This window comes from Phalangium opilio, unplaced genomic scaffold (assembly GCF_054372755.1).
Source record: "Phalangium opilio isolate 3A_F unplaced genomic scaffold, DU_Popi_V2 ptg000014l_1, whole genome shotgun sequence".
Classification (NCBI taxonomy): domain Eukaryota; kingdom Metazoa; phylum Arthropoda; class Arachnida; order Opiliones; family Phalangiidae; genus Phalangium; species Phalangium opilio.
In genome coordinates, this window is record NW_028324149.1 from 5,641,965 (window position 1) to 5,664,047 (window position 22,083).

The following is a 22,083-nucleotide window of genomic DNA, read 5'->3' on the forward strand; positions in this document are numbered from 1 at the left end:
GTAGCAAGAAGGAATTTATATACTGCATATCTCTTCTTGATAGTAGTGATAATTTTGACTCTGTGCGTGTAAGGTTTTCAATGTTTTATATAGTTTTAATTCAATGTTATTTTAAATTCCTAAACATTTTTAAAGTTGGAAAGAAGATTCTACTGCAGGTCCGGTGGTCCTTGTAGATAAGACCCGTTTGTAATGTTGATACAAGACACGTCGATGACCTAACATAGGCGTCAACTTATAGTGATGAATTCCGTGGTTTGTGACCGTAATTGTAATTAAATATTTCTCAAAACATGGAAAATGTTTCAATTGGTGGTTGTTTTTTTTCACATTCTATTCGAAAAAATAAGGTCTCGAGATAAAATGTAATGATCGATTTCAAGGTTACTATCCCTTTAGTAATTTTCAATTTAGAGCTAGTTGTAAAACAAACAAATTGTGAGAATAAGATCTATAAATAAGGGCAAAGTTCACCACCAACCAATCGAAGACGGAAATTGTAGATGCGAAAGCGCGAAAGAGTTCATAGTGTAAAAAGCAGGGCGAAATGAGGTAAAAATGGAGTGGCAATGATGATGAGCTACTTACTGCACTAAAACTGACCCAGTGTATACCTTGTGCACGCTCTTACCCTTCGGTAGGCGAATGTTAAGTGTTCCAGCGTAGCGTCATTGTATTTGTTTGAAAAATATCTTCTATTTTTAAGACAGAGGGGGCGTCCTTTGCAATTCCGTACTGTACGACCTTACCTAAACGCTGATTACCACACCATCCCTCTCTCCTTGAAATATGAAGGAGTTTTCAGTTTTTTTTTAATTTAGACAAATGCTGGAGGAGGGGCAGGGAGCAGCCTTTTGTACATTGAATGCTGTCAAACATCAATTTCCCCAGTGAGAGATCATACTAAAGATTTCATTGTGGATTCGTGAGCCATGGCTTATTTTTTACTGAATATGGTAAAAACGGTTAACTACGTGCAAGTTTAAGGTCGAGTGTTTCTTTGTAATTAACGGCCATACTCATGTACTAAGGCTTAGGCTGCGAATAACTTAGTCTTAGGGATTAAACTGTGAATTTAACGGAATAGCTATAAATTAACACTCATTATCGGAATTAAATAGTAATTATGGAAGCGGAAAAAATAGAAATTCTGCTTTGCAAAGGCGAGGATAAGAATAAAGTGAACTTGAGCGGCAGAACACTTAAATATTTGAAAGAATTTTTATTGCTAAATCGCAATGATTTTATGGAATATTCTGGTGGAAACCTGCTGTATCAGGTCAGTTTTAATTTTTATACATGTTTTGGATAATTTTTTCGAGGATCATTATGTTTTCCTCCACAGTCTTAAAGGGGAAATTCACTTCATGCTTAACGACGCATTTGTGCATTGATTACGTCATATTTTAAAAATTAGATGCGCAAAATTTTGTGGATTTCCCCTCGGATGAATTATGTCTTTTAAGAACCACTTTCTATGTAAAAAACATTTTTTCAAGCAACTTGTGGAGTACATATTTCGAGTGTACAGGGAATCTAAGAATGACTAGCTCCTTGTATTTAGAAAAAGCTTCATTTCATAAACCTAATTAATCTTCTTTAATTAAAGATTTATGATGATGACTATAAAACCTTTGTAAACATCACGGAAAGAACCATTTTAAAGAACAAAATGGTTATAAAAGTTGTAGAAAAGGTAAGAAAATATGTAAATTAATAGCTGATGAATACCATGCAGGTTTATTCGTACCACATTTTGAGTCCGATCCTCATAAGTCTTACCTCGGTTCTGGCGGCCATACTGGTGGGTTTCAGTTTTCCCCTGCATTTAACCCACAACTATGTACGTGTAAATCATGTCATGAACCTTAGCTCCTCCCCTTTTTTGGCGAGTCATACGTCCCACCCTCGTAAGTCTTACCTCTGTTTTGGCAGCCATATTGGGAGGTTTCAGCATTCATTATGTCAAGAAGCTTTCCTGCCCCCCTCCAAGTAAAATGTCTGAGTAGAAAGTAATTTCAGTCCCGCACAATACTTTTTTAAAACGCTTCCTTAACTGAAGTGATCTTCCTCACGTACCCCTCTATCTCTTACATTAATTAGTGGCATCTCTCCATTCTCCGTGACAGCACCCTTTGTCGCAAAAGCGCTATAAAATCGCTTTGGTCCCATTGAACCGAATTCCCATTCGACAGAAGGGGGTTTTTTTTGGGGTCCCATTCGACCGAACGTAGCCAAAGGTGCGATTTTATTATAGTCCCATTGGACCGAAATTCTATTGAACTGGAAGAAGACATACTGTGTGGTTTTGCATTAAATATATTTTTAATTTCACAACTTATTATTGTTAAAATAAATGTGAGTTGAAAATGTATTACTGCACTTATTTTAACTACGTTTTAATTACGGCGAACCTCACCTCACCTACCCTAGCCTAACCAACCTAACCTAACCCAACCCAACCTTGTTTGGAGGTAAAAAGATTATTTATATGAGTATTAAAAGCCCGCCTCTTACCACGAACAATTTATTAGCAATAATAGAAATATTTTGGAAAAGATGTCAGATAATTAATTGGAGAATATTTTGGAAAAGGTGGCAGCTAATTAATTGGAGAATATTTTGGAAAAGGTTGCATCTAATTAATAGGAGAATATTTTGGAAAAGGTGGCACCTAATTAATAGGACAATCTTTTGGAAAAGGTGGCAGCTAATTAATAGGAAAATCTTTTGGAAAAGGCGGGAGCTATTTAAAGGGAGAATATTTTGGAAAAGGTGGTAGCTAATTAAAAGGAGCATATTTTGGAAAAGGTGTCAACGAATTATTGGAACCAAACCTAACCTAACCTAACCTAACCTAATCTAAGCTAACCTAACCTAAGCTAACCTAACCTAACCTAACCTAAGCTAACCTAACCTAACCTAACCTAACCTAAAATAACCTAACCTAACCCTAACCTAACCTAACCTAACCCTAACCTAACCTAACCCTAACCTAACCTAACCTAACCTAACCTAACCTAACCTAACCTAACCTAAGCTAACCTAACCTAACCCACCCGAAACCAAAATATTAAAATTTTAATTTAAAGACATTGATGGAACTACCATTAAAATCTTTTGGAAAAGGCGGGAGCTATTTAAAGGGAGAATATTTTGGAAAAGGTGGTAGCTAATTAAAAGGAGCATATTTTGGAAAAGGTGTCAACGAATTATTGGAACCAAACCAAACCTAACCTAACCTAACCTAATCTAAGCTAACCTAACCTAAGCTAACCTAAGCTAACCTAAGCTAACCTAACCTAAGCTAACCTAACCTAACCTAACCTAACCTAACCTAACCTAACCTAAGCTAAGCTAAGCTAAGCTAAGCTAACCTAACCTAACCTAACCTAACCTAACCTAACCCACCCGAAACCAAAATATTAAAATTTTAATTTAAAGACATTGATGGAACTACCATTAAGACTGTACTTCATTTTAAGCACAATTTGATTATTAATTCTATATATCTCTTGCCTTGAAAGGAATGAAAGTGAGCGTTTTAATTAGTATCACGAAACGTTTACTTTTAATATTATTAACATACCTTTCGGAGATTCGAACCAACAACCTATCGCTTCGCAATTCAACATCGTATCCACTACACCACCGAATCGCTGACGGCTACAGTGTTTCAAGTTATATTCATGTATTTTTTAGGGGCATATTCGGACGATTGGGATTTCGGTCCATCGGGAATATAGCCATTGGGCTGGAAATCTAAAATCATTGCGGGATATTCGGTCGAATGGGATTTCGGTCCATTGGGAATTCGGTTGAAAGGAACGATACCATAAAATCAGGGGTTACACAATCTATTCCCCTCTCTACCGATATTACTATGAAACAATTTCAGCTAGACAGCTTTTTATCATTTACTTTTTTTTTTAATTTTGTCGCAAATTTCTTTCAACTTTACCCCTTTGATAAATTTCACTTTCCAATTAATTTTCTATAATCTAGGCCTAATACTTTATTGTCACTTTAACTAAATATCTAAGTTAAAATTAAACAAAACATTTAATATAAGGCAAAGAGGCTAATTATAACAAACTAAACGTAAATTTTTCATATTGAAATTAAATAGACTCATAAATCCACATATTTGGCTGGTGAAGCTTCAGCAACATCAGAGGAACCAGTGCCTGTATCAGATGGCGCGCAACCAATGCCAGCGGTTGTTAACGTTACGACTATTTCAGAGTCAAACGCAGGTGTAAATGAACCGGTATTACCTTGGTAATTTTGCATTTTTTTATGGTAGATATAATTTATGTTCAGAAAATTTTAAATAAAATTATATTTTTAGGTGTATTGGCATTAAAAGAAAATCATTAACCGTTTCTGGTTCAAGAGCCAATTTTGCTCTTGAGTATGTACTTCCTACATTCCCAGCACATATTTCAGATGCTAATATTTATAAGAAATTGCCTGATAAGGGTAAAAAACAAGTTGAAAAAGAAATCATTTCTATGGTTTTTAACGACCTTGTATCAAAATATGAAGCGTAAGCAACTTTTAAATAAAAGTATTGTGAAATTAAAAATGCAAACCATCTTACATTTAAATTATATTAGGTACCCTCCATCGCATTTGCATACAGCAAAGATGATTCTTCGAAAACTTCCCCATTTGGAAGATGATGCAGGATGTGGATTCGTGAGTTTAGTCTATCTTACCACTGACAGACAGCCGAATGCCCACTGAGATATTTTTACCCACTTCGCGCTCATGCGCTTATATGTTTCAAATGGCGCACGAGCGTGAATCGCGTAAAAATGTCTTAGTGGGTATCCGGCAAAGTTGAAGGCCAGTATTTATTAGTAAATTCATATTGTAGGAAAAATGGCAAAACAAACTATGCAACAAATTCAAGAACTTTCGACGAACTCTTACAACAAGTTCCATTTCCGACAAAAGGGCGAAATATGCCAGCAAAAAGAAACCAAAAGCGGATGACTCTAACAACACGAGTGGAATACAATCTGATTTTCCAGATGAAGCAGACTCTAATAACGCGAGTGGAATACAATCTGATTTTCCAGATGAAGCAGACTCTAACAACACGAATGAAATACAATCTGATTTGCCAGATGAAGCAGTGGCCAATAAAAGGAAACATTTATTGGATGATTCTGATGATGGAATAAGAGTTAATTTAAATGGAAAGAAGTCAAGAAACGATTTTGATTCTTTAAACAGCGAAGACTCATTAAACATACACGTTATGGAAACAAACAAGTCTTCGCCAATAAAATCATTGGCTGGTACTTCCACGAATTCTGTTAATACAAGCGAGACTAGCAGCGCTGAAGTTGGAATTAAATCAACCAAATCTTCTTCTGCAGTGGCGAAAATTAAAAAAACCAAAAAGTCCAAGGAAAACCGTTTTGTCGTAAAGTTCATTAATTATTTTGAACCTTAAAAAACCTTTATTTTTCACAAATTTTATAATTTATTTATAGATTCAAGATAATTTTGAAGATGATATGAGCATCGCTAAGCATAAAATATTTATGGCAGCTGAAATAAACAAGACGGCCCAAGGGCTCGTAATAGTAGCCATATCGTACGAGTGAATAGCCCCTCTATACCCTACCCTAATGAGTGGATAACCCCTCTTTACCTTACCCTAATGAGTGAATAGCGCTATCTTTTACAATGCTTAAATGATTTACCGTGCATAAAATCAGAGTGAATAGCCCCTCGATTCCCCACTCTAAACAGTGATTAAATTATAACCGTATAAATTTACTTATGCTGTAATTCTAATATTCCGGCGAATCGAAGAACAGATATTTTTTAGTGATAATCCCCTCGATGAGTTTACAACATAGACTTATGCCGATGCACACTTATCGCATCTTATAAATTTCTAACAAGGACTTATGCCCAGAAACTTTTGAAAGAGAAAGTTTAGTTATAGTGATTACGCATTTTAGTGATTATCCCCTCGAATTACCTTTAGCAATGCTAAAATGATCAAACGCATAACGCTCATTTAACACTATGTTAGCTCTATCTAAACCCACATTTGAATTAACCGCCTAAACGTTCCAGTCAAACATAACATAGATGACGATAGCTACCGAACGAGAACGAAACACATGAGGAGCGCGGTAGAAAAATCGTTATCTATTTAATTAGCACATACATAAAAAGAAAATAAATATAAAAACCCCAAACATACAAATTCATAAGTATCCGACCCCACAGATAAAAATTCAAAAGTTTCCGACCCCACAGATTAAGAGGTACCCCACCCCATATCACCCCGACATTTTAGAGATAAAAATAAATAATAAAAAACTGGGAGTTTCTATCAAATCTCTATGGTTTAGTGGTTAGAACGTTTGTCTACCACGACAGCGACTTGGGTTCGATTCCCGGGTCTGACCTGAAAATTTTTTAATTATAATTAAATCTCTAACCGAGCCCAGTAACCCCTATGGGTGGGTTGTGGTAATATAAAGTTCCTTTTAAGCTAAAATCTGACGATAACGAAGCGACAACCCCGGCCACTACTACTACTACTACTACGGACGGACGGCTCGGGTCAAACTAAGAGCCTATCGTATACTACGATATGGCTAAAAAGAAGAATCCAGACCTAGAAGCCATTGACTCAAGGATGGAAAGAACATTCGCATCCAGAGCATCAGCCATACATGAAATGGCTGGGGTGTTGGAAATAATGGAGGAATACCCAGCTCTTAAAGACTATCGCCAGGTAATATAATGCTATATATATGTAGGTACTTAAATTGGAGAGAAAATTTAAAAAGGAAAACGTTTCATTATAGCTTAACTTAGAATTTCAAAGAATTGCCAACCGACACCCAGATGAAAAATTCCAGCATGCTCTGAAAGTTTATGGAAGTGAAATCTGGGAAACTGCACCAAAACATACATCTAAACTTTTAAAGGCAGAGGTGATTGAAAAAATCTCAAACGGAGCATCGAAACTAGAGAAAAAACGTATGTAAATTTTCAATATCCTTGTGTTACTATATAAATCTACGATTAATAAACGGAGTTAAAACGTGAAGTCATGAATTTATTCAGGGATGTATATAAATAAATTCATGGTGGTATCCATAGGTTCCAAAGCATTGCACACTTTGTAGCTTTTCCATAATCTTATGGATAATTAATTTAAGACATATATAGTTAATATAAATGTTCGAAGTCTGCAAAACAATTAATGATATTATATACATTTGTAGGTGCGAGAAACGAGGGAATTTTACTAGTAATTCCCTTTTTTTTGGAGAGAATTACCAAAAAATGTTTTGTTGGGAAAAGGTAAAATTATTTACTACGAATTATCATGAATTAGCGTCACTATCGTGCTAGTTAAGGCAGCGGGGCTTATTCTAAACGACATTTATGAAGTCCTTTTTGACACCCAATCAGCATCAGCATAAAGTCGCGCCGCTGTTTCGTACTCTATAGTTTCTCTCTAGGACACGCCACCTTCTACCTAGCAAGCACACAAACCCATAGTAGCAGAAGTAAATAGGGGGAAGTACTTTTCTCCAGCTGAGGCTAGTGTAAGGTGCCCTTTTCCCATAAAAAACACGGTTTGTGGAGCAAAATTTGAATTCTTCTGTACAAAAAGAGGCAAGTTGGAGGAACACGTAAGAAAATTTCTCTCCATAACTTGCCTCTCTCTGATCAGATGAATTCAAATTTTGCGCCACAAACCGTGTTTTTATGTGAAAGGGCGCCTTAGCTTAAGCTGGAGACGTACTTCCTCCTATTTACTTCTAATAGTATAATTATATGCTCATATGAGTGTATACATTAGTTCTCGGAATTATCAAAGTGTCTAAGAATTTGTTTTTTTATTCTTAAAGAACATCAAGCTAATCCCCGTTGAGCCAGTCATTGTTTATGACGAGCAAAGTATTATTGGTTCAAAAACGTTTAAAATTCACGTCGATGGTGTAATTGTGATTGAATGCACCGATTTAATTACAGCTATAATCAGCTATGTTTGCAGCTATTGGATTTTTCACTGTACATACAATCCATGTTTGAAAAAAACGTTAACTTTTTTCGAACACCTTTTTTTGGACTTAGGTAATACAAAGCCATGTAAAATTGTAAAATCTACTATTGACAAGCTGTTAAAATGTGGAAAAGTCAAATAAATTTTTTTAATTTTCTTGCATTTAAATTTAAACGCATTGAAAGAATACAAACTAAAGCGTTAGGTCCTCTGGATAGGGGGAGATCTGCTAAATTTACACAGTAAAAAGTAAATTAAAATTTAAAATTGTGTTTCTATTAACTTTTTTTTCGTCAATACGCTTAAATGTAAGATGTTTGAATGCGTCAATTTACCTTGAAGGGTGTAAAATTTCGCTAAAAAGGAATTTAATACAGTGTTTACAGGGTGTACTTTATCGATTAAGGGGTGTTTATAACGTCTTTTTGGAGTGTATAGTGACACTTTTAAGAGCGTATAGTGACTCTTTTAAGAGCGTATAGTGACTCTTTTAAGAGCGTATAGTGACTCTTTTAAGAGCGTATAGTGACTCTTTTAAGAGCGTATAGTGACTCTTTTAAGAGCGTATAGTGATTCTTTCAAGGGCGTATATTAACTCTTTTCAGGGCGTATATTAATTCTTTTCAGGGCGTATATTAACTCTTTTAAGGGCGTATATTAACTCTTTTAAAGGCGTTTATTAACTCTTTTAAAGGCGTTTATTAACTCTTTTAAAGGCGTTTATTAACTCTTTTAAAGGCGTTTATTAACTCTTTTAAGGGCGTATATTAACTCTTTTAAAAGTGTGTAATAACTCTTTCAAAAGTGTATATTAACTCTTTTAAGGGCGTATATTAACTCTTTTAAGGGCGTATATTAAATCTTTTAAGGGCGTATATTAACTCTTTTAAAAGTGTATATTAACTCTTTTAAGGGCGTATATTAACTCTTTTAAGGGCGTATATTAACTCTTTTAAGGGCGTATATTAAATCTTTTAAGGGCGTATATTAACTCTTTTAAAAGTGTACATTAACTCTTTTAAGGGCGTATATTAACTCTTTTAAAAGTGTATATTAACTCTTTTAAGGGCGTATATTAACTCTTTTAAGGGCGTACATTAACTCTTTTAAGGGCGTATATTAACTCTTTTAAGGGCGTATATTAACTCTTTTAAGGGCGTAAATTAAATCTTTTAAGGGCGTATATTAACTCTTTTAAAAGTGTATAATAACTCTTTTAAAAGTGTATAATAACTCTTTCAAAAGTGTATATTAACTCTTTTAAGGGCGTATATTAACTCTTTCAAAAGTGTATATTAACTCTTTTAAGGGCGTATATTAACTCTTTTAAGGGCGTATATTAACTCTTTTAAAGGCGTATATTAACTCTTTTAAGGGCGTATATTAAATCTTTTAAGGGCGTATATTAACTCTTTTAAAAGTGTATAATAACTCTTTCAAAAGTGTATATTAACTCTTTTAAGGGCGTATATTAACTCTTTTAAGAGTGTATATTAACTCTTTTAAGAGTGTATATTAACTCCTTTAAGAGTGTATATTAACTCTTTTAAGAGTGTATATTAACTCTTTTAAGAGTGTATATTAACCCTATTAAGAGTGTATACTCTTTAAAGAGTGTACATAAGCACTTTTAAGAGTGTATATTAGCGCCTAAAACGGTGTATAATAACGCTTTAAAAGGAGTCTTATAACACTCATAATTTCAAAATCTCTTTTTTCAATTTTGGGCATAGGGGTGTGATTTAACACCCTTCAGGGTGTAAACCCACACTAGAAATGGTGTTGAATTTAGCACCATCAAAAAGAGTTAAAAAGGTGTTGAATCACACCACTGTTTCTTAGAGTGTATCTTGATACCCATGCCACGCTCATTTTTCGAGCATGGCCGGCATGAATATTTCACTCCGTTCGGGATATGTTTTAGCCAAGGCTTAGTGTTAAAACAGACTTTATTAACAATACCAGAATTATATTTACAAAAACTAACTTGATAGATCGCTTATGAATCTTTAATGAGAGAGAGGCTAAAATAAATAAATAATGAAATTCAACTCACTCAAATAGCTGGGTATTTTTACCATATCGATGACTGGAGACCTCTACTACTCGAAAAACAAAATGGCGCGAATTTTACTAGGGTTTGGTGAAAAACTTCCAACATCCGCCGCCACAGCGCTTGTGTCAGGCGTTGCTCTAACCAAACCTAGCTCCCTATGGGTTAGGTGGTCTGAGCTAAAATTTAATTTTCTGGACTTTTCTTGTAGTGTACATTACGAAGGGCATAAAATTAGTTTTTTTGACGCTGATAAACTGTTAACAGCACCGGATGCTTTCAACGTAGGTGAAAAAGAGATGTATGGATTAAGTACAAATTTCTAATAACTGTGGTTTTAGAAAGCAAATATTATCTTGATACCCATGCCACGCTCATTTTTCGAGCATGGCCGGCATGAATATTTCACTCCGTCTCCGGTTTTCCGCATGACCAAGACTATAATCGTGTCCACCGCCCCGATGAAAGTCACTTCAACTTCCTTGTCCTTCTTAAATATGGAAACTCAAGTAAACTTTGCTCAACTGCCCAATTCATTGTATTACATTCTTGTTTCGATTAGGTGGTTATTTTGACGGGGTTAACCTTGGTGCTTCTGTCACTTTTGCTTGTCGTTCACTCCATCGTAACCAACAAGTACAAGTCGGTGCCCAACAAGACATTTTTCAAGAAAATGGCTCAGGAAACACTAGAAAATGTCTGGGACAACGCGTCGCTCTTGTGCGCCGAACGTAAGGCATTGAAGCGCTCGCTTACATTTGAAAATACTTATCCGTCAGTTTCATATTGGGAATCCCATTAGCAGAGATTGCGTTCCCATATAACGAAGAATGTCTAGCGCTTTAATCAGACGTATTAATATTTTGTAGCGATTCCCTCCATTTTGCCGCACATTACTTGTCGTCTGCTCGCTTCGTCGTGGCTGATCGGAGTGACTTTCATTCTGTTTTTCTTGGGTTGTTTCTTGCGAACGGAGTTCTCGACGGAAAGCTACAACTGCATTGACACCCTCTCGGACTTGATCAAATCGGGAATTCCACCAACAATGATAGAAGAAGCCGGAACTCTAGAGAATTTGAAATATTTGGTAAATAGGCGTTGCCGTGTTAATTAAGTTCTCTATTCTTCTGGCGTCATTGGTGCGTATTTGTAGGCAGCCCAGGACCAAGTCGTTAAGGAATGGCTAGACGCGCAAGATCAGGAGAACATTTTCACCAGTCTTATGGATTATATGTCGTTTGACGGATACCATCCAATTCTATCCGGGGAGAAAGCTTTAATCATAACTGACATGTATCTGACTTGGATGATGGCAGAATTCTTGACGTCTGATTCCGTGAGCAAAGTCGAGCTCTTGGAGGACAATGGAAGTCTTTACTTTTCGCAGCAAGACGTTGGTTTCGAGTACCTACACCTGATTTTCAACACCTCCTGGATGAGAAGCTCACCGCAAGTGCACGAAAACCTCCAACTGAGGTCCTTACTATTTTTATCGTAGAATGATTCAAGGGCCTGACGCCTGTTTTATTATAGTCTGGAACCTTTGTTCGAAACGCAAGTTTTCAAATATCTCGAATTTCAAAAGCATCACTTAATTGAACAAGTCACGTGGAAGAGACCGTTGAAAAGCACAACTAATTTGGACCTGAGTAGTGTCTTTGTTCCTTTCTTCTTGCTTTTCATGCTGTTGTCAGGAACAGTAGCAGCCGTCATCACCGAAATCATCTTCAACCGCTTTGCTTAATCCAATTTTGCTTAAGTTCAAAAAGCTTTACCGCTTCGAAATGACGTCCACATGTTACGTCATTTTAAATCGACCCTAACCTCCAGGGGACATTTATTATGTACTTCTATTGTCACTGAGATTAAAAAGTTGTACTTGAGTGTGAATTTTACTAGCATTCTTAATGTCTTCATATTTTCAACCTTTTCCGCGTCTTACCTTCTGTATGGCCAATGTACCGAGCTTTCCAATCCCCTGTAGGGTTTATAAGATCCTCGACTTCTTATCTTCCCCTGGATTGGAAACCCCAAAACTGACTGTAGTGTTGTAACGATGAAGCTTATTGTTTAATTAACTCTCAATTTGCAAAATATTCATTGTTACGAAAGAATGAAACGAAAATAATTGTCGGAATAAAGGACTTTGGTGAGGAGCCAGGATTGACAAAGGGCAAAAAGAATTAATCTTCTGGGAGAAAGCGCCACACCACTTGACTTCGATAATAAAATTTCCCGCTAAAAATCGTGAAGCCATCACAATTTATTGACGCTACTTTGTTTTTCCATGATGGGTTTAATTTAGAAATAGGGTCGAAAAGTAAATATAACCGACCAAGCGTAATGAAAACAAGGTATGTAATGAGAGCCTGTTTGTAGTGGAATCTCAGACCACCTAACCCATGGACAGGCAAATCCATGTTAAACCCTCGTTAACAAATGACAATACGTAGCACGCGCCCTCACGCGTCTACCGACCGCAATTTATCGCCAAATGTACCGTAAATAAAAATTGGTCTGTAATAGTTCGGGATATGTTTTAGCCAAGGCTTAGTGTTAAAACAGACTTTATTAACAATACCAGAATTATATTTACAAAAACTAACTTGATAGATCGCTTATGAATCTTTAATGAGAGAGAGGCTAAAATAAATAAATAATGAAATTCAACTCACTCAAATAGCTGGGTATTTTTACCATATCGATGACTGGAGACCTCTACTACTCGAAAAACAAAATGGCGCGAATTTTACTAGGGTTTGGTGAAAAACTTCCAACATCCGCCGCCACAGCGCTTGTGTCAGGCGTTGCTCTAACCAAACCTAGCTCCCTATGGGTTAGGTGGTCTGAGCTAAAATTTAATTTTCTGGACTTTTCTTGTAGTGTACATTACGAAGGGCATAAAATTAGTTTTTTTGACGCTGATAAACTGTTAACAGCACCGGATGCTTTCAACGTAGGTGAAAAAGAGATGTATGGATTAAGTACAAATTTCTAATAACTGTGGTTTTAGAAAGCAAATATTATCTTGATACCCATGCCACGCTCATTTTTCGAGCATGGCCGGCATGAATATTTCACTCCGTCTCCGGTTTTCCGCATGACCAAGACTATAATCGTGTCCACCGCCCCGATGAAAGTCACTTCAACTTCCTTGTCCTTCTTAAATATGGAAACTCAAGTAAACTTTGCTCAACTGCCCAATTCATTGTATTACATTCTTGTTTCGATTAGGTGGTTATTTTGACGGGGTTAACCTTGGTGCTTCTGTCACTTTTGCTTGTCGTTCACTCCATCGTAACCAACAAGTACAAGTCGGTGCCCAACAAGAAATTTTTCAAGAAAATGGCTCAGGAAACACTAGAAAATGTCTGGGACAACGCGTCGCTCTTGTGCGCCGAACGTAAGGCATTGAAGCGCTCGCTTACATTTGAAAATACTTATCCGTCAGTTTCATATTGGGAATCCCATTAGCAGAGATTGCGTTCCCATATAACGAAGAATGTCTAGCGCTTTAATCAGACGTATTAATATTTTGTAGCGATTCCCTCCATTTTGCCGCACATTACTTGTCGTCTGCTCGCTTCGTCGTGGCTGATCGGAGTGACTTTCATTCTGTTTTTCTTGGGTTGTTTCTTGCGAACGGAGTTCTCGACGGAAAGCTACAACTGCATTGACACCCTCTCGGACTTGATCAAATCGGGAATTCCACCAACAATGATAGAAGAAGCCGGAACTCTAGAGAATTTGAAATATTTGGTAAATAGGCGTTGCCGTGTTAATTAAGTTCTCTATTCTTCTGGCGTCATTGGTGCGTATTTGTAGGCAGCCCAGGACCAAGTCGTTAAGGAATGGCTAGACGCGCAAGATCAGGAGAACATTTTCACCAGTCTTATGGATTATATGTCGTTTGACGGATACCATCCAATTCTATCCGGGGAGAAAGCTTTAATCATAACTGACATGTATCTGACTTGGATGATGGCAGAATTCTTGACGTCTGATTCCGTGAGCAAAGTCGAGCTCTTGGAGGACAATGGAAGTCTTTACTTTTCGCAGCAAGACGTTGGTTTCGAGTACCTACACCTGATTTTCAACACCTCCTGGATGAGAAGCTCACCGCAAGTGCACGAAAACCTCCAACTGAGGTCCTTACTATTTTTATCGTAGAATGATTCAAGGGCCTGACGCCTGTTTTATTATAGTCTGGAACCTTTGTTCGAAACGCAAGTTTTCAAATATCTCGAATTTCAAAAGCATCACTTAATTGAACAAGTCACGTGGAAGAGACCGTTGAAAAGCACAACTAATTTGGACCTGAGTAGTGTCTTTGTTCCTTTCTTCTTGCTTTTCATGCTGTTGTCAGGAACAGTAGCAGCCGTCATCACCGAAATCATCTTCAACCGCTTTGCTTAATCCAATTTTGCTTAAGTTCAAAAAGCTTTACCGCTTCGAAATGACGTCCACATGTTACGTCATTTTAAATCGACCCTAACCTCCAGGGGACATTTATTATGTACTTCTATTGTCACTGAGATTAAAAAGTTGTACTTGAGTGTGAATTTTACTAGCATTCTTAATGTCTTCATATTTTCAACCTTTTCCGCGTCTTACCTTCTGTATGGCCAATGTACCGAGCTTTCCAATCCCCTGTAGGGTTTATAAGATCCTCGACTTCTTATCTTCCCCTGGATTGGAAACCCCAAAACTGACTGTAGTGTTGTAACGATGAAGCTTATTGTTTAATTAACTCTCAATTTGCAAAATATTCATTGTTACGAAAGAATGAAACGAAAATAATTGTCGGAATAAAGGACTTTGGTGAGGAGCCAGGATTGACAAAGGGCAAAAAGAATTAATCTTCTGGGAGAAAGCGCCACACCACTTGACTTCGATAATAAAATTTCCCGCTAAAAATCGTGAAGCCATCACAATTTATTGACGCTACTTTGTTTTTCCATGATGGGTTTAATTTAGAAATAGGGTCGAAAAGTAAATATAACCGACCAAGCGTAATGAAAACAAGGTGTGTAATGAGAGCCTGTTTGTAGTGGAATCTCAGACCACCTAACCCATGGACAGGCAAATCCATGTTAAACCCTCGTTAACAAATGACAATACGTAGCACGCGCCCTCACGCGTCTACCGACCGCAATTTATCGCCAAATGTACCGTAAATAAAAATTGGTCTGTAATAGTTCGGGATATTTTTTAGCCAAGGCTTAGTGTTAAAACAGACTTTATTAACAATACCAGAATTATATTTACAAAAACTAACTTGATAGATCGCTTATGAATCTTTAATGAGAGAGAGGCTAAAATAAATAAATAATGAAATTCAACTCACTCAAATAGCTGGGTATTTTTACCATATCGATGACTGGAGACCTCTACTACTCGAAAAACAAAATGGCGCGAATTTTACTAGGGTTTGGTGAAAAACTTCCAACATCCGCCGCCACAGCGCTTGTGTCAGGCGTTGCTCTAACCAAACCTAGCTCCCTATGGGTTAGGTGGTCTGAGCTAAAATTTAATTTTCTGGACTTTTCTTGTAGTGTACATTACGAAGGGCATAAAATTAGTTTTTTTGACGCTGATAAACTGTTAACAGCACCGGATGCTTTCAACGTAGGTGAAAAAGAGATGTATGGATTAAGTACAAATTTCTAATAACTGTGGTTTTAGAAAGCAAATATTATCTTGATACCCATGCCACGCTCATTTTTCGAGCATGGCCGGCATGAATATTTCACTCCGTCTCCGGTTTTCCGCATGACCAAGACTATAATCGTGTCCACCGCCCCGATGAAAGTCACTTCAACTTCCTTGTCCTTCTTAAATATGGAAACTCAAGTAAACTTTGCTCAACTGCCCAATTCATTGTATTACATTCTTGTTTCGATTAGGTGGTTATTTTGACGGGGTTAACCTTGGTGCTTCTGTCACTTTTGCTTGTCGTTCACTCCATCGTAACCAACAAGTACAAGTCGGTGCCCAACAAGACATTTTTCAAGAAAATGGCTCAGGAAACACTAGAAAATGTCTGGGACAACGCGTCGCTCTTGTGCGCCGAACGTAAGGCATTGAAGCGCTCGCTTACATTTGAAAATACTTATCCGTCAGTTTCATATTGGGAATCCCATTAGCAGAGATTGCGTTCCCATATAACGAAGAATGTCTAGCGCTTTAATCAGACGTATTAATATTTTGTAGCGATTCCCTCCATTTTGCCGCACATTACTTGTCGTCTGCTCGCTTCGTCGTGGCTGATCGGAGTGACTTTCATTCTGTTTTTCTTGGGTTGTTTCTTGCGAACGGAGTTCTCGACGGAAAGCTACAACTGCATTGACACCCTCTCGGACTTGATCAAATCGGGAATTCCACCAACAATGATAGAAGAAGCCGGAACTCTAGAGAATTTGAAATATTTGGTAAATAGGCGTTGCCGTGTTAATTAAGTTCTCTATTCTTCTGGCGTCATTGGTGCGTATTTGTAGGCAGCCCAGGACCAAGTCGTTAAGGAATGGCTAGACGCGCAAGATCAGGAGAACATTTTCACCAGTCTTATGGATTATATGTCGTTTGACGGATACCATCCAATTCTATCCGGGGAGAAAGCTTTAATCATAACTGACATGTATCTGACTTGGATGATGGCAGAATTCTTGACGTCTGATTCCGTGAGCAAAGTCGAGCTCTTGGAGGACAATGGAAGTCTTTACTTTTCGCAGCAAGACGTTGGTTTCGAGTACCTACACCTGATTTTCAACACCTCCTGGATGAGAAGCTCACCGCAAGTGCACGAAAACCTCCAACTGAGGTCCTTACTATTTTTATCGTAGAATGATTCAAGGGCCTGACGCCTGTTTTATTATAGTCTGGAACCTTTGTTCGAAACGCAAGTTTTCAAATATCTCGAATTTCAAAAGCATCACTTAATTGAACAAGTCACGTGGAAGAGACCGTTGAAAAGCACAACTAATTTGGACCTGAGTAGTGTCTTTGTTCCTTTCTTCTTGCTTTTCATGCTGTTGTCAGGAACAGTAGCAGCCGTCATCACCGAAATCATCTTCAACCGCTTTGCTTAATCCAATTTTGCTTAAGTTCAAAAAGCTTTACCGCTTCGAAATGACGTCCACATGTTACGTCATTTTAAATCGACCCTAACCTCCAGGGGACATTTATTATGTACTTCTATTGTCACTGAGATTAAAAAGTTGTACTTGAGTGTGAATTTTACTAGCATTCTTAATGTCTTCATATTTTCAACCTTTTCCGCGTCTTACCTTCTGTATGGCCAATGTACCGAGCTTTCCAATCCCCTGTAGGGTTTATAAGATCCTCGACTTCTTATCTTCCCCTGGATTGGAAACCCCAAAACTGACTGTAGTGTTGTAACGATGAAGCTTATTGTTTAATTAACTCTCAATTTGCAAAATATTCATTGTTACGAAAGAATGAAACGAAAATAATTGTCGGAATAAAGGACTTTGGTGAGGAGCCAGGATTGACAAAGGGCAAAAAGAATTAATCTTCTGGGAGAAAGCGCCACACCACTTGACTTCGATAATAAAATTTCCCGCTAAAAATCGTGAAGCCATCACAATTTATTGACGCTACTTTGTTTTTCCATGATGGGTTTAATTTAGAAATAGGGTCGAAAAGTAAATATAACCGACCAAGCGTAATGAAAACAAGGTATGTAATGAGAGCCTGTTTGTAGTGGAATCTCAGACCACCTAACCCATGGACAGGCAAATCCATGTTAAACCCTCGTTAACAAATGACAATACGTAGCACGCGCCCTCACGCGTCTACCGACCGCAATTTATCGCCAAATGTACCGTAAATAAAAATTGGTCTGTAATAGTTCGGGATATGTTTTAGCCAAGGCTTAGTGTTAAAACAGACTTTATTAACAATACCAGAATTATATTTACAAAAACTAACTTGATAGATCGCTTATGAATCTTTAATGAGAGAGAGGCTAAAATAAATAAATAATGAAATTCAACTCACTCAAATAGCTGGGTATTTTTACCATATCGATGACTGGAGACCTCTACTACTCGAAAAACAAAATGGCGCGAATTTTACTAGGGTTTGGTGAAAAACTTCCAACATCCGCCGCCACAGCGCTTGTGTCAGGCGTTGCTCTAACCAAACCTAGCTCCCTATGGGTTAGGTGGTCTGAGCTAAAATTTAATTTTCTGGACTTTTCTTGTAGTGTACATTACGAAGGGCATAAAATTAGTTTTTTTGACGCTGATAAACTGTTAACAGCACCGGATGCTTTCAACGTAGGTGAAAAAGAGATGTATGGATTAAGTACAAATTTCTAATAACTGTGGTTTTAGAAAGCAAATATTATCTTGATACCCATGCCACGCTCATTTTTCGAGCATGGCCGGCATGAATATTTCACTCCGTCTCCGGTTTTCCGCATGACCAAGACTATAATCGTGTCCACCGCCCCGATGAAAGTCACTTCAACTTCCTTGTCCTTCTTAAATATGGAAACTCAAGTAAACTTTGCTCAACTGCCCAATTCATTGTATTACATTCTTGTTTCGATTAGGTGGTTATTTTGACGGGGTTAACCTTGGTGCTTCTGTCACTTTTGCTTGTCGTTCACTCCATCGTAACCAACAAGTACAAGTCGGTGCCCAACAAGAAATTTTTCAAGAAAATGGCTCAGGAAACACTAGAAAATGTCTGGGACAACGCGTCGCTCTTGTGCGCCGAACGTAAGGCATTGAAGCGCTCGCTTACATTTGAAAATACTTATCCGTCAGTTTCATATTGGGAATCCCATTAGCAGAGATTGCGTTCCCATATAACGAAGAATGTCTAGCGCTTTAATCAGACGTATTAATATTTTGTAGCGATTCCCTCCATTTTGCCGCACATTACTTGTCGTCTGCTCGCTTCGTCGTGGCTGATCGGAGTGACTTTCATTCTGTTTTTCTTGGGTTGTTTCTTGCGAACGGAGTTCTCGACGGAAAGCTACAACTGCATTGACACCCTCTCGGACTTGATCAAATCGGGAATTCCACCAACAATGATAGAAGAAGCCGGAACTCTAGAGAATTTGAAATATTTGGTAAATAGGCGTTGCCGTGTTAATTAAGTTCTCTATTCTTCTGGCGTCATTGGTGCGTATTTGTAGGCAGCCCAGGACCAAGTCGTTAAGGAATGGCTAGACGCGCAAGATCAGGAGAACATTTTCACCAGTCTTATGGATTATATGTCGTTTGACGGATACCATCCAATTCTATCCGGGGAGAAAGCTTTAATCATAACTGACATGTATCTGACTTGGATGATGGCAGAATTCTTGACGTCTGATTCCGTGAGCAAAGTCGAGCTCTTGGAGGACAATGGAAGTCTTTACTTTTCGCAGCAAGACGTTGGTTTCGAGTACCTACACCTGATTTTCAACACCTCCTGGATGAGAAGCTCACCGCAAGTGCACGAAAACCTCCAACTGAGGTCCTTACTATTTTTATCGTAGAATGATTCAAGGGCCTGACGCCTGTTTTATTATAGTCTGGAACCTTTGTTCGAAACGCAAGTTTTCAAATATCTCGAATTTCAAAAGCATCACTTAATTGAACAAGTCACGTGGAAGAGACCGTTGAAAAGCACAACTAATTTGGACCTGAGTAGTGTCTTTGTTCCTTTCTTCTTGCTTTTCATGCTGTTGTCAGGAACAGTAGCAGCCGTCATCACCGAAATCATCTTCAACCGCTTTGCTTAATCCAATTTTGCTTAAGTTCAAAAAGCTTTACCGCTTCGAAATGACGTCCACATGTTACGTCATTTTAAATCGACCCTAACCTCCAGGGGACATTTATTATGTACTTCTATTGTCACTGAGATTAAAAAGTTGTACTTGAGTGTGAATTTTACTAGCATTCTTAATGTCTTCATATTTTCAACCTTTTCCGCGTCTTACCTTCTGTATGGCCAATGTACCGAGCTTTCCAATCCCCTGTAGGGTTTATAAGATCCTCGACTTCTTATCTTCCCCTGGATTGGAAACCCCAAAACTGACTGTAGTGTTGTAACGATGAAGCTTATTGTTTAATTAACTCTCAATTTGCAAAATATTCATTGTTACGAAAGAATGAAACGAAAATAATTGTCGGAATAAAGGACTTTGGTGAGGAGCCAGGATTGACAAAGGGCAAAAAGAATTAATCTTCTGGGAGAAAGCGCCACACCACTTGACTTCGATAATAAAATTTCCCGCTAAAAATCGTGAAGCCATCACAATTTATTGACGCTACTTTGTTTTTCCATGATGGGTTTAATTTAGAAATAGGGTCGAAAAGTAAATATAACCGACCAAGCGTAATGAAAACAAGGTATGTAATGAGAGCCTGTTTGTAGTGGAATCTCAGACCACCTAACCCATGGACAGGCAAATCCATGTTAAACCCTCGGTTAACAAATGACAATACGTAGCACGCGCCCTCACGCGTCTACCGACCGCAATTTATCGCCAAATGTACCGTAAATAAAAATTGGTCTGTAATAGTTCGGGATATGTTTTAGCCAAGGCTTAGTGTTAAAACAGACTTTATTAACAATACCAGAATTATATTTACAAAAACTAACTTGATAGATCGCTTATGAATCTTTAATGAGAGAGAGGCTAAAATAAATAAATAATGAAATTCAACTCACTCAAATAGCTGGGTATTTTTACCATATCGATGACTGGAGACCTCTACTACTCGAAAAACAAAATGGCGCGATTTTTACTAGGGTTTGGTGAAAAACTTCCAACATCCGCCGCCACAGCGCTTGTGTCAGGCGTTGCTCTAACCAAACCTAGCTCCCTATGGGTTAGGTGGTCTGAGCTAAAATTTAATTTTCTGGACTTTTCTTGTAGTGTACATTACGAAGGGCATAAAATTAGTTTTTTTGACGCTGATAAACTGTTAACAGCACCGGATGCTTTCAACGTAGGTGAAAAAGAGATGTATGGATTAAGTACAAATTTCTAATAACTGTGGTTTTAGAAAGCAAATATTATCTTGATACCCATGCCACGCTCATTTTTCGAGCATGGCCGGCATGAATATTTCACTCCGTCTCCGGTTTTCCGCATGACCAAGACTATAATCGTGTCCACCGCCCCGATGAAAGTCACTTCAACTTCCTTGTCCTTCTTAAATATGGAAACTCAAGTAAACTTTGCTCTTCTGCCCAATTCATTGTATTACATTCTTGTTTCGATTAGGTGGTTATTTTGACGGGGTTAACCTTGGTGCTTCTGTCACTTTTGCTTGTCGTTCACTCCATCGTAACCAACAAGTACAAGTCGGTGCCCAACAAGAAATTTTTCAAGAAAATGGCTCAGGAAACACTAGAAAATGTCTGGGACAACGCGTCGCTCTTGTGCGCCGAACGTAAGGCATTGAAGCGCTCGCTTACATTTGAAAATACTTATCCGTCAGTTTCATATTGGGAATCCCATTAGCAGAGATTGCGTTCCCATATAACGAAGAATGTCTAGCGCTTTAATCAGACGTATTAATATTTTGTAGCGATTCCCTCCATTTTGCCGCACATTACTTGTCGTCTGCTCGCTTCGTCGTGGCTGATCGGAGTGACTTTCATTCTGTTTTTCTTGGGTTGTTTCTTGCGAACGGAGTTCTCGACGGAAAGCTACAACTGCATTGACACCCTCTCGGACTTGATCAAATCGGGAATTCCACCAACAATGATAGAAGAAGCCGGAACTCTAGAGAATTTGAAATATTTGGTAAATAGGCGTTGCCGTGTTAATTAAGTTCTCTATTCTTCTGGCGTCATTGGTGCGTATTTGTAGGCAGCCCAGGACCCAGTCGTTAAGGAATGGCTAGACGCGCAAGATCAGGAGAACATTTTCACCAGTCTTATGGATTATATGTCGTTTGACGGATACCACACACAAAAAAAATTAAGTGTTTCTTTGGAGTGA

At 37.9% G+C, this 22,083-nt stretch overlaps 9 protein-coding genes across 9 annotated transcripts; all 9 read left to right on the forward strand.

Moving 5' to 3' along the window:
• The first annotated feature begins 148 nt into the window (after positions 1-148).
• Positions 149-1,914, forward strand: LOC149705364 (uncharacterized). Its single transcript, XM_089865673.1, has 4 exons — positions 149-1,279; positions 1,610-1,696; positions 1,739-1,804; positions 1,873-1,914. The coding sequence occupies exons 1-4, from the start codon at positions 1,127-1,129 to the stop codon at positions 1,912-1,914; spliced, it is 348 nt and encodes a 115-aa protein (XP_089721799.1). The 5' UTR covers positions 149-1,126.
• Positions 1,915-4,138: 2,224 nt separating this feature from the next.
• LOC149705365 (uncharacterized) lies at positions 4,139-5,621 on the forward strand. The gene is made up of 5 exons (XM_089865674.1): positions 4,139-4,281; positions 4,352-4,549; positions 4,620-4,701; positions 4,883-5,437; positions 5,508-5,621. The coding sequence occupies exons 1-5, from the start codon at positions 4,211-4,213 to the stop codon at positions 5,619-5,621; spliced, it is 1,020 nt and encodes a 339-aa protein (XP_089721800.1). The 5' UTR covers positions 4,139-4,210.
• Positions 5,622-11,225: 5,604 nt separating this feature from the next.
• On the forward strand, positions 11,226-11,999 carry LOC149705366 (uncharacterized). The gene is made up of 2 exons (XM_089865054.1): positions 11,226-11,585; positions 11,643-11,999. The coding sequence occupies exons 1-2, from the start codon at positions 11,332-11,334 to the stop codon at positions 11,851-11,853; spliced, it is 465 nt and encodes a 154-aa protein (XP_089721180.1). The 5' UTR covers positions 11,226-11,331; the 3' UTR covers positions 11,854-11,999.
• A 1,129-nt stretch (positions 12,000-13,128) lies between these two features.
• Positions 13,129-13,968, forward strand: LOC149705367 (uncharacterized). The gene is made up of 4 exons (XM_089865675.1): positions 13,129-13,290; positions 13,344-13,512; positions 13,651-13,868; positions 13,939-13,968. The coding sequence occupies exons 1-4, from the start codon at positions 13,147-13,149 to the stop codon at positions 13,966-13,968; spliced, it is 561 nt and encodes a 186-aa protein (XP_089721801.1). The 5' UTR covers positions 13,129-13,146.
• On the forward strand, positions 13,898-14,671 carry LOC149705368 (uncharacterized). Its single transcript, XM_089865055.1, has 2 exons — positions 13,898-14,257; positions 14,315-14,671. The coding sequence occupies exons 1-2, from the start codon at positions 14,004-14,006 to the stop codon at positions 14,523-14,525; spliced, it is 465 nt and encodes a 154-aa protein (XP_089721181.1). The 5' UTR covers positions 13,898-14,003; the 3' UTR covers positions 14,526-14,671.
• Positions 14,672-16,569: 1,898 nt separating this feature from the next.
• LOC149705369 (uncharacterized) lies at positions 16,570-17,343 on the forward strand. The gene is made up of 2 exons (XM_089865056.1): positions 16,570-16,929; positions 16,987-17,343. The coding sequence occupies exons 1-2, from the start codon at positions 16,676-16,678 to the stop codon at positions 17,195-17,197; spliced, it is 465 nt and encodes a 154-aa protein (XP_089721182.1). The 5' UTR covers positions 16,570-16,675; the 3' UTR covers positions 17,198-17,343.
• A 1,129-nt stretch (positions 17,344-18,472) lies between these two features.
• On the forward strand, positions 18,473-19,312 carry LOC149705370 (uncharacterized). The gene is made up of 4 exons (XM_089865676.1): positions 18,473-18,634; positions 18,688-18,856; positions 18,995-19,212; positions 19,283-19,312. Exons 1-4 carry the CDS (start codon positions 18,491-18,493, stop codon positions 19,310-19,312), a joined length of 561 nt encoding a protein of 186 aa, XP_089721802.1. The 5' UTR covers positions 18,473-18,490.
• Positions 19,242-20,015, forward strand: LOC149705371 (uncharacterized). Its single transcript, XM_089865057.1, has 2 exons — positions 19,242-19,601; positions 19,659-20,015. Exons 1-2 carry the CDS (start codon positions 19,348-19,350, stop codon positions 19,867-19,869), a joined length of 465 nt encoding a protein of 154 aa, XP_089721183.1. The 5' UTR covers positions 19,242-19,347; the 3' UTR covers positions 19,870-20,015.
• A 1,130-nt stretch (positions 20,016-21,145) lies between these two features.
• LOC149705372 (uncharacterized) lies at positions 21,146-22,083 on the forward strand. The gene is made up of 4 exons (XM_089865677.1): positions 21,146-21,307; positions 21,361-21,529; positions 21,668-21,885; positions 21,952-22,083. Exons 1-4 carry the CDS (start codon positions 21,164-21,166, stop codon positions 22,081-22,083), a joined length of 663 nt encoding a protein of 220 aa, XP_089721803.1. The 5' UTR covers positions 21,146-21,163.

What these genes read in the sequence shown, in the direction of transcription:
- LOC149705369 (XM_089865056.1), top strand. Translation starts at nt 16,676, where the DNA reads ATGGATTATATGTCGTTTGACGGATACCATCCAATTCTATCCGGGGAG. An exon ending in CACGAAAACCTCCAACTGAG is followed by an intron (nt 16,930 to 16,986) that starts GTCCTTACTATT and finishes GTTTTATTATAG; the next exon opens with TCTGGAACCTTTGTTCGAAA.
- LOC149705364 (XM_089865673.1), top strand. Translation starts at nt 1,127, where the DNA reads ATGGAAGCGGAAAAAATAGAAATTCTGCTTTGCAAAGGCGAGGATAAG. An exon ending in GTGGAAACCTGCTGTATCAG is followed by an intron (nt 1,280 to 1,609) that starts GTCAGTTTTAAT and finishes CTTTAATTAAAG; the next exon opens with ATTTATGATGATGACTATAA. An exon ending in CGGTTCTGGCGGCCATACTG is followed by an intron (nt 1,805 to 1,872) that starts GTGGGTTTCAGT and finishes CATGAACCTTAG; the next exon opens with CTCCTCCCCTTTTTTGGCGA.
- LOC149705367 (XM_089865675.1), top strand. Translation starts at nt 13,147, where the DNA reads ATGCCACGCTCATTTTTCGAGCATGGCCGGCATGAATATTTCACTCCG. An exon ending in TCTTAAATATGGAAACTCAA is followed by an intron (nt 13,291 to 13,343) that starts GTAAACTTTGCT and finishes TGTTTCGATTAG; the next exon opens with GTGGTTATTTTGACGGGGTT. An exon ending in TAGAGAATTTGAAATATTTG is followed by an intron (nt 13,869 to 13,938) that starts GTAAATAGGCGT and finishes ATTTGTAGGCAG; the next exon opens with CCCAGGACCAAGTCGTTAAG.
- LOC149705365 (XM_089865674.1), top strand. Translation starts at nt 4,211, where the DNA reads ATGCCAGCGGTTGTTAACGTTACGACTATTTCAGAGTCAAACGCAGGT. An exon ending in AATGAACCGGTATTACCTTG is followed by an intron (nt 4,282 to 4,351) that starts GTAATTTTGCAT and finishes TTATATTTTTAG; the next exon opens with GTGTATTGGCATTAAAAGAA. An exon ending in CCAAGGAAAACCGTTTTGTC is followed by an intron (nt 5,438 to 5,507) that starts GTAAAGTTCATT and finishes ATTTATTTATAG; the next exon opens with ATTCAAGATAATTTTGAAGA.
- LOC149705372 (XM_089865677.1), top strand. Translation starts at nt 21,164, where the DNA reads ATGCCACGCTCATTTTTCGAGCATGGCCGGCATGAATATTTCACTCCG. An exon ending in GTCGCTCTTGTGCGCCGAAC is followed by an intron (nt 21,530 to 21,667) that starts GTAAGGCATTGA and finishes AATATTTTGTAG; the next exon opens with CGATTCCCTCCATTTTGCCG. An exon ending in TAGAGAATTTGAAATATTTG is followed by an intron (nt 21,886 to 21,951) that starts GTAAATAGGCGT and finishes GCGTATTTGTAG; the next exon opens with GCAGCCCAGGACCCAGTCGT.
- LOC149705370 (XM_089865676.1), top strand. Translation starts at nt 18,491, where the DNA reads ATGCCACGCTCATTTTTCGAGCATGGCCGGCATGAATATTTCACTCCG. An exon ending in TCTTAAATATGGAAACTCAA is followed by an intron (nt 18,635 to 18,687) that starts GTAAACTTTGCT and finishes TGTTTCGATTAG; the next exon opens with GTGGTTATTTTGACGGGGTT. An exon ending in GTCGCTCTTGTGCGCCGAAC is followed by an intron (nt 18,857 to 18,994) that starts GTAAGGCATTGA and finishes AATATTTTGTAG; the next exon opens with CGATTCCCTCCATTTTGCCG.
- LOC149705366 (XM_089865054.1), top strand. Translation starts at nt 11,332, where the DNA reads ATGGATTATATGTCGTTTGACGGATACCATCCAATTCTATCCGGGGAG. An exon ending in CACGAAAACCTCCAACTGAG is followed by an intron (nt 11,586 to 11,642) that starts GTCCTTACTATT and finishes GTTTTATTATAG; the next exon opens with TCTGGAACCTTTGTTCGAAA.
- LOC149705368 (XM_089865055.1), top strand. Translation starts at nt 14,004, where the DNA reads ATGGATTATATGTCGTTTGACGGATACCATCCAATTCTATCCGGGGAG. An exon ending in CACGAAAACCTCCAACTGAG is followed by an intron (nt 14,258 to 14,314) that starts GTCCTTACTATT and finishes GTTTTATTATAG; the next exon opens with TCTGGAACCTTTGTTCGAAA.
- LOC149705371 (XM_089865057.1), top strand. Translation starts at nt 19,348, where the DNA reads ATGGATTATATGTCGTTTGACGGATACCATCCAATTCTATCCGGGGAG. An exon ending in CACGAAAACCTCCAACTGAG is followed by an intron (nt 19,602 to 19,658) that starts GTCCTTACTATT and finishes GTTTTATTATAG; the next exon opens with TCTGGAACCTTTGTTCGAAA.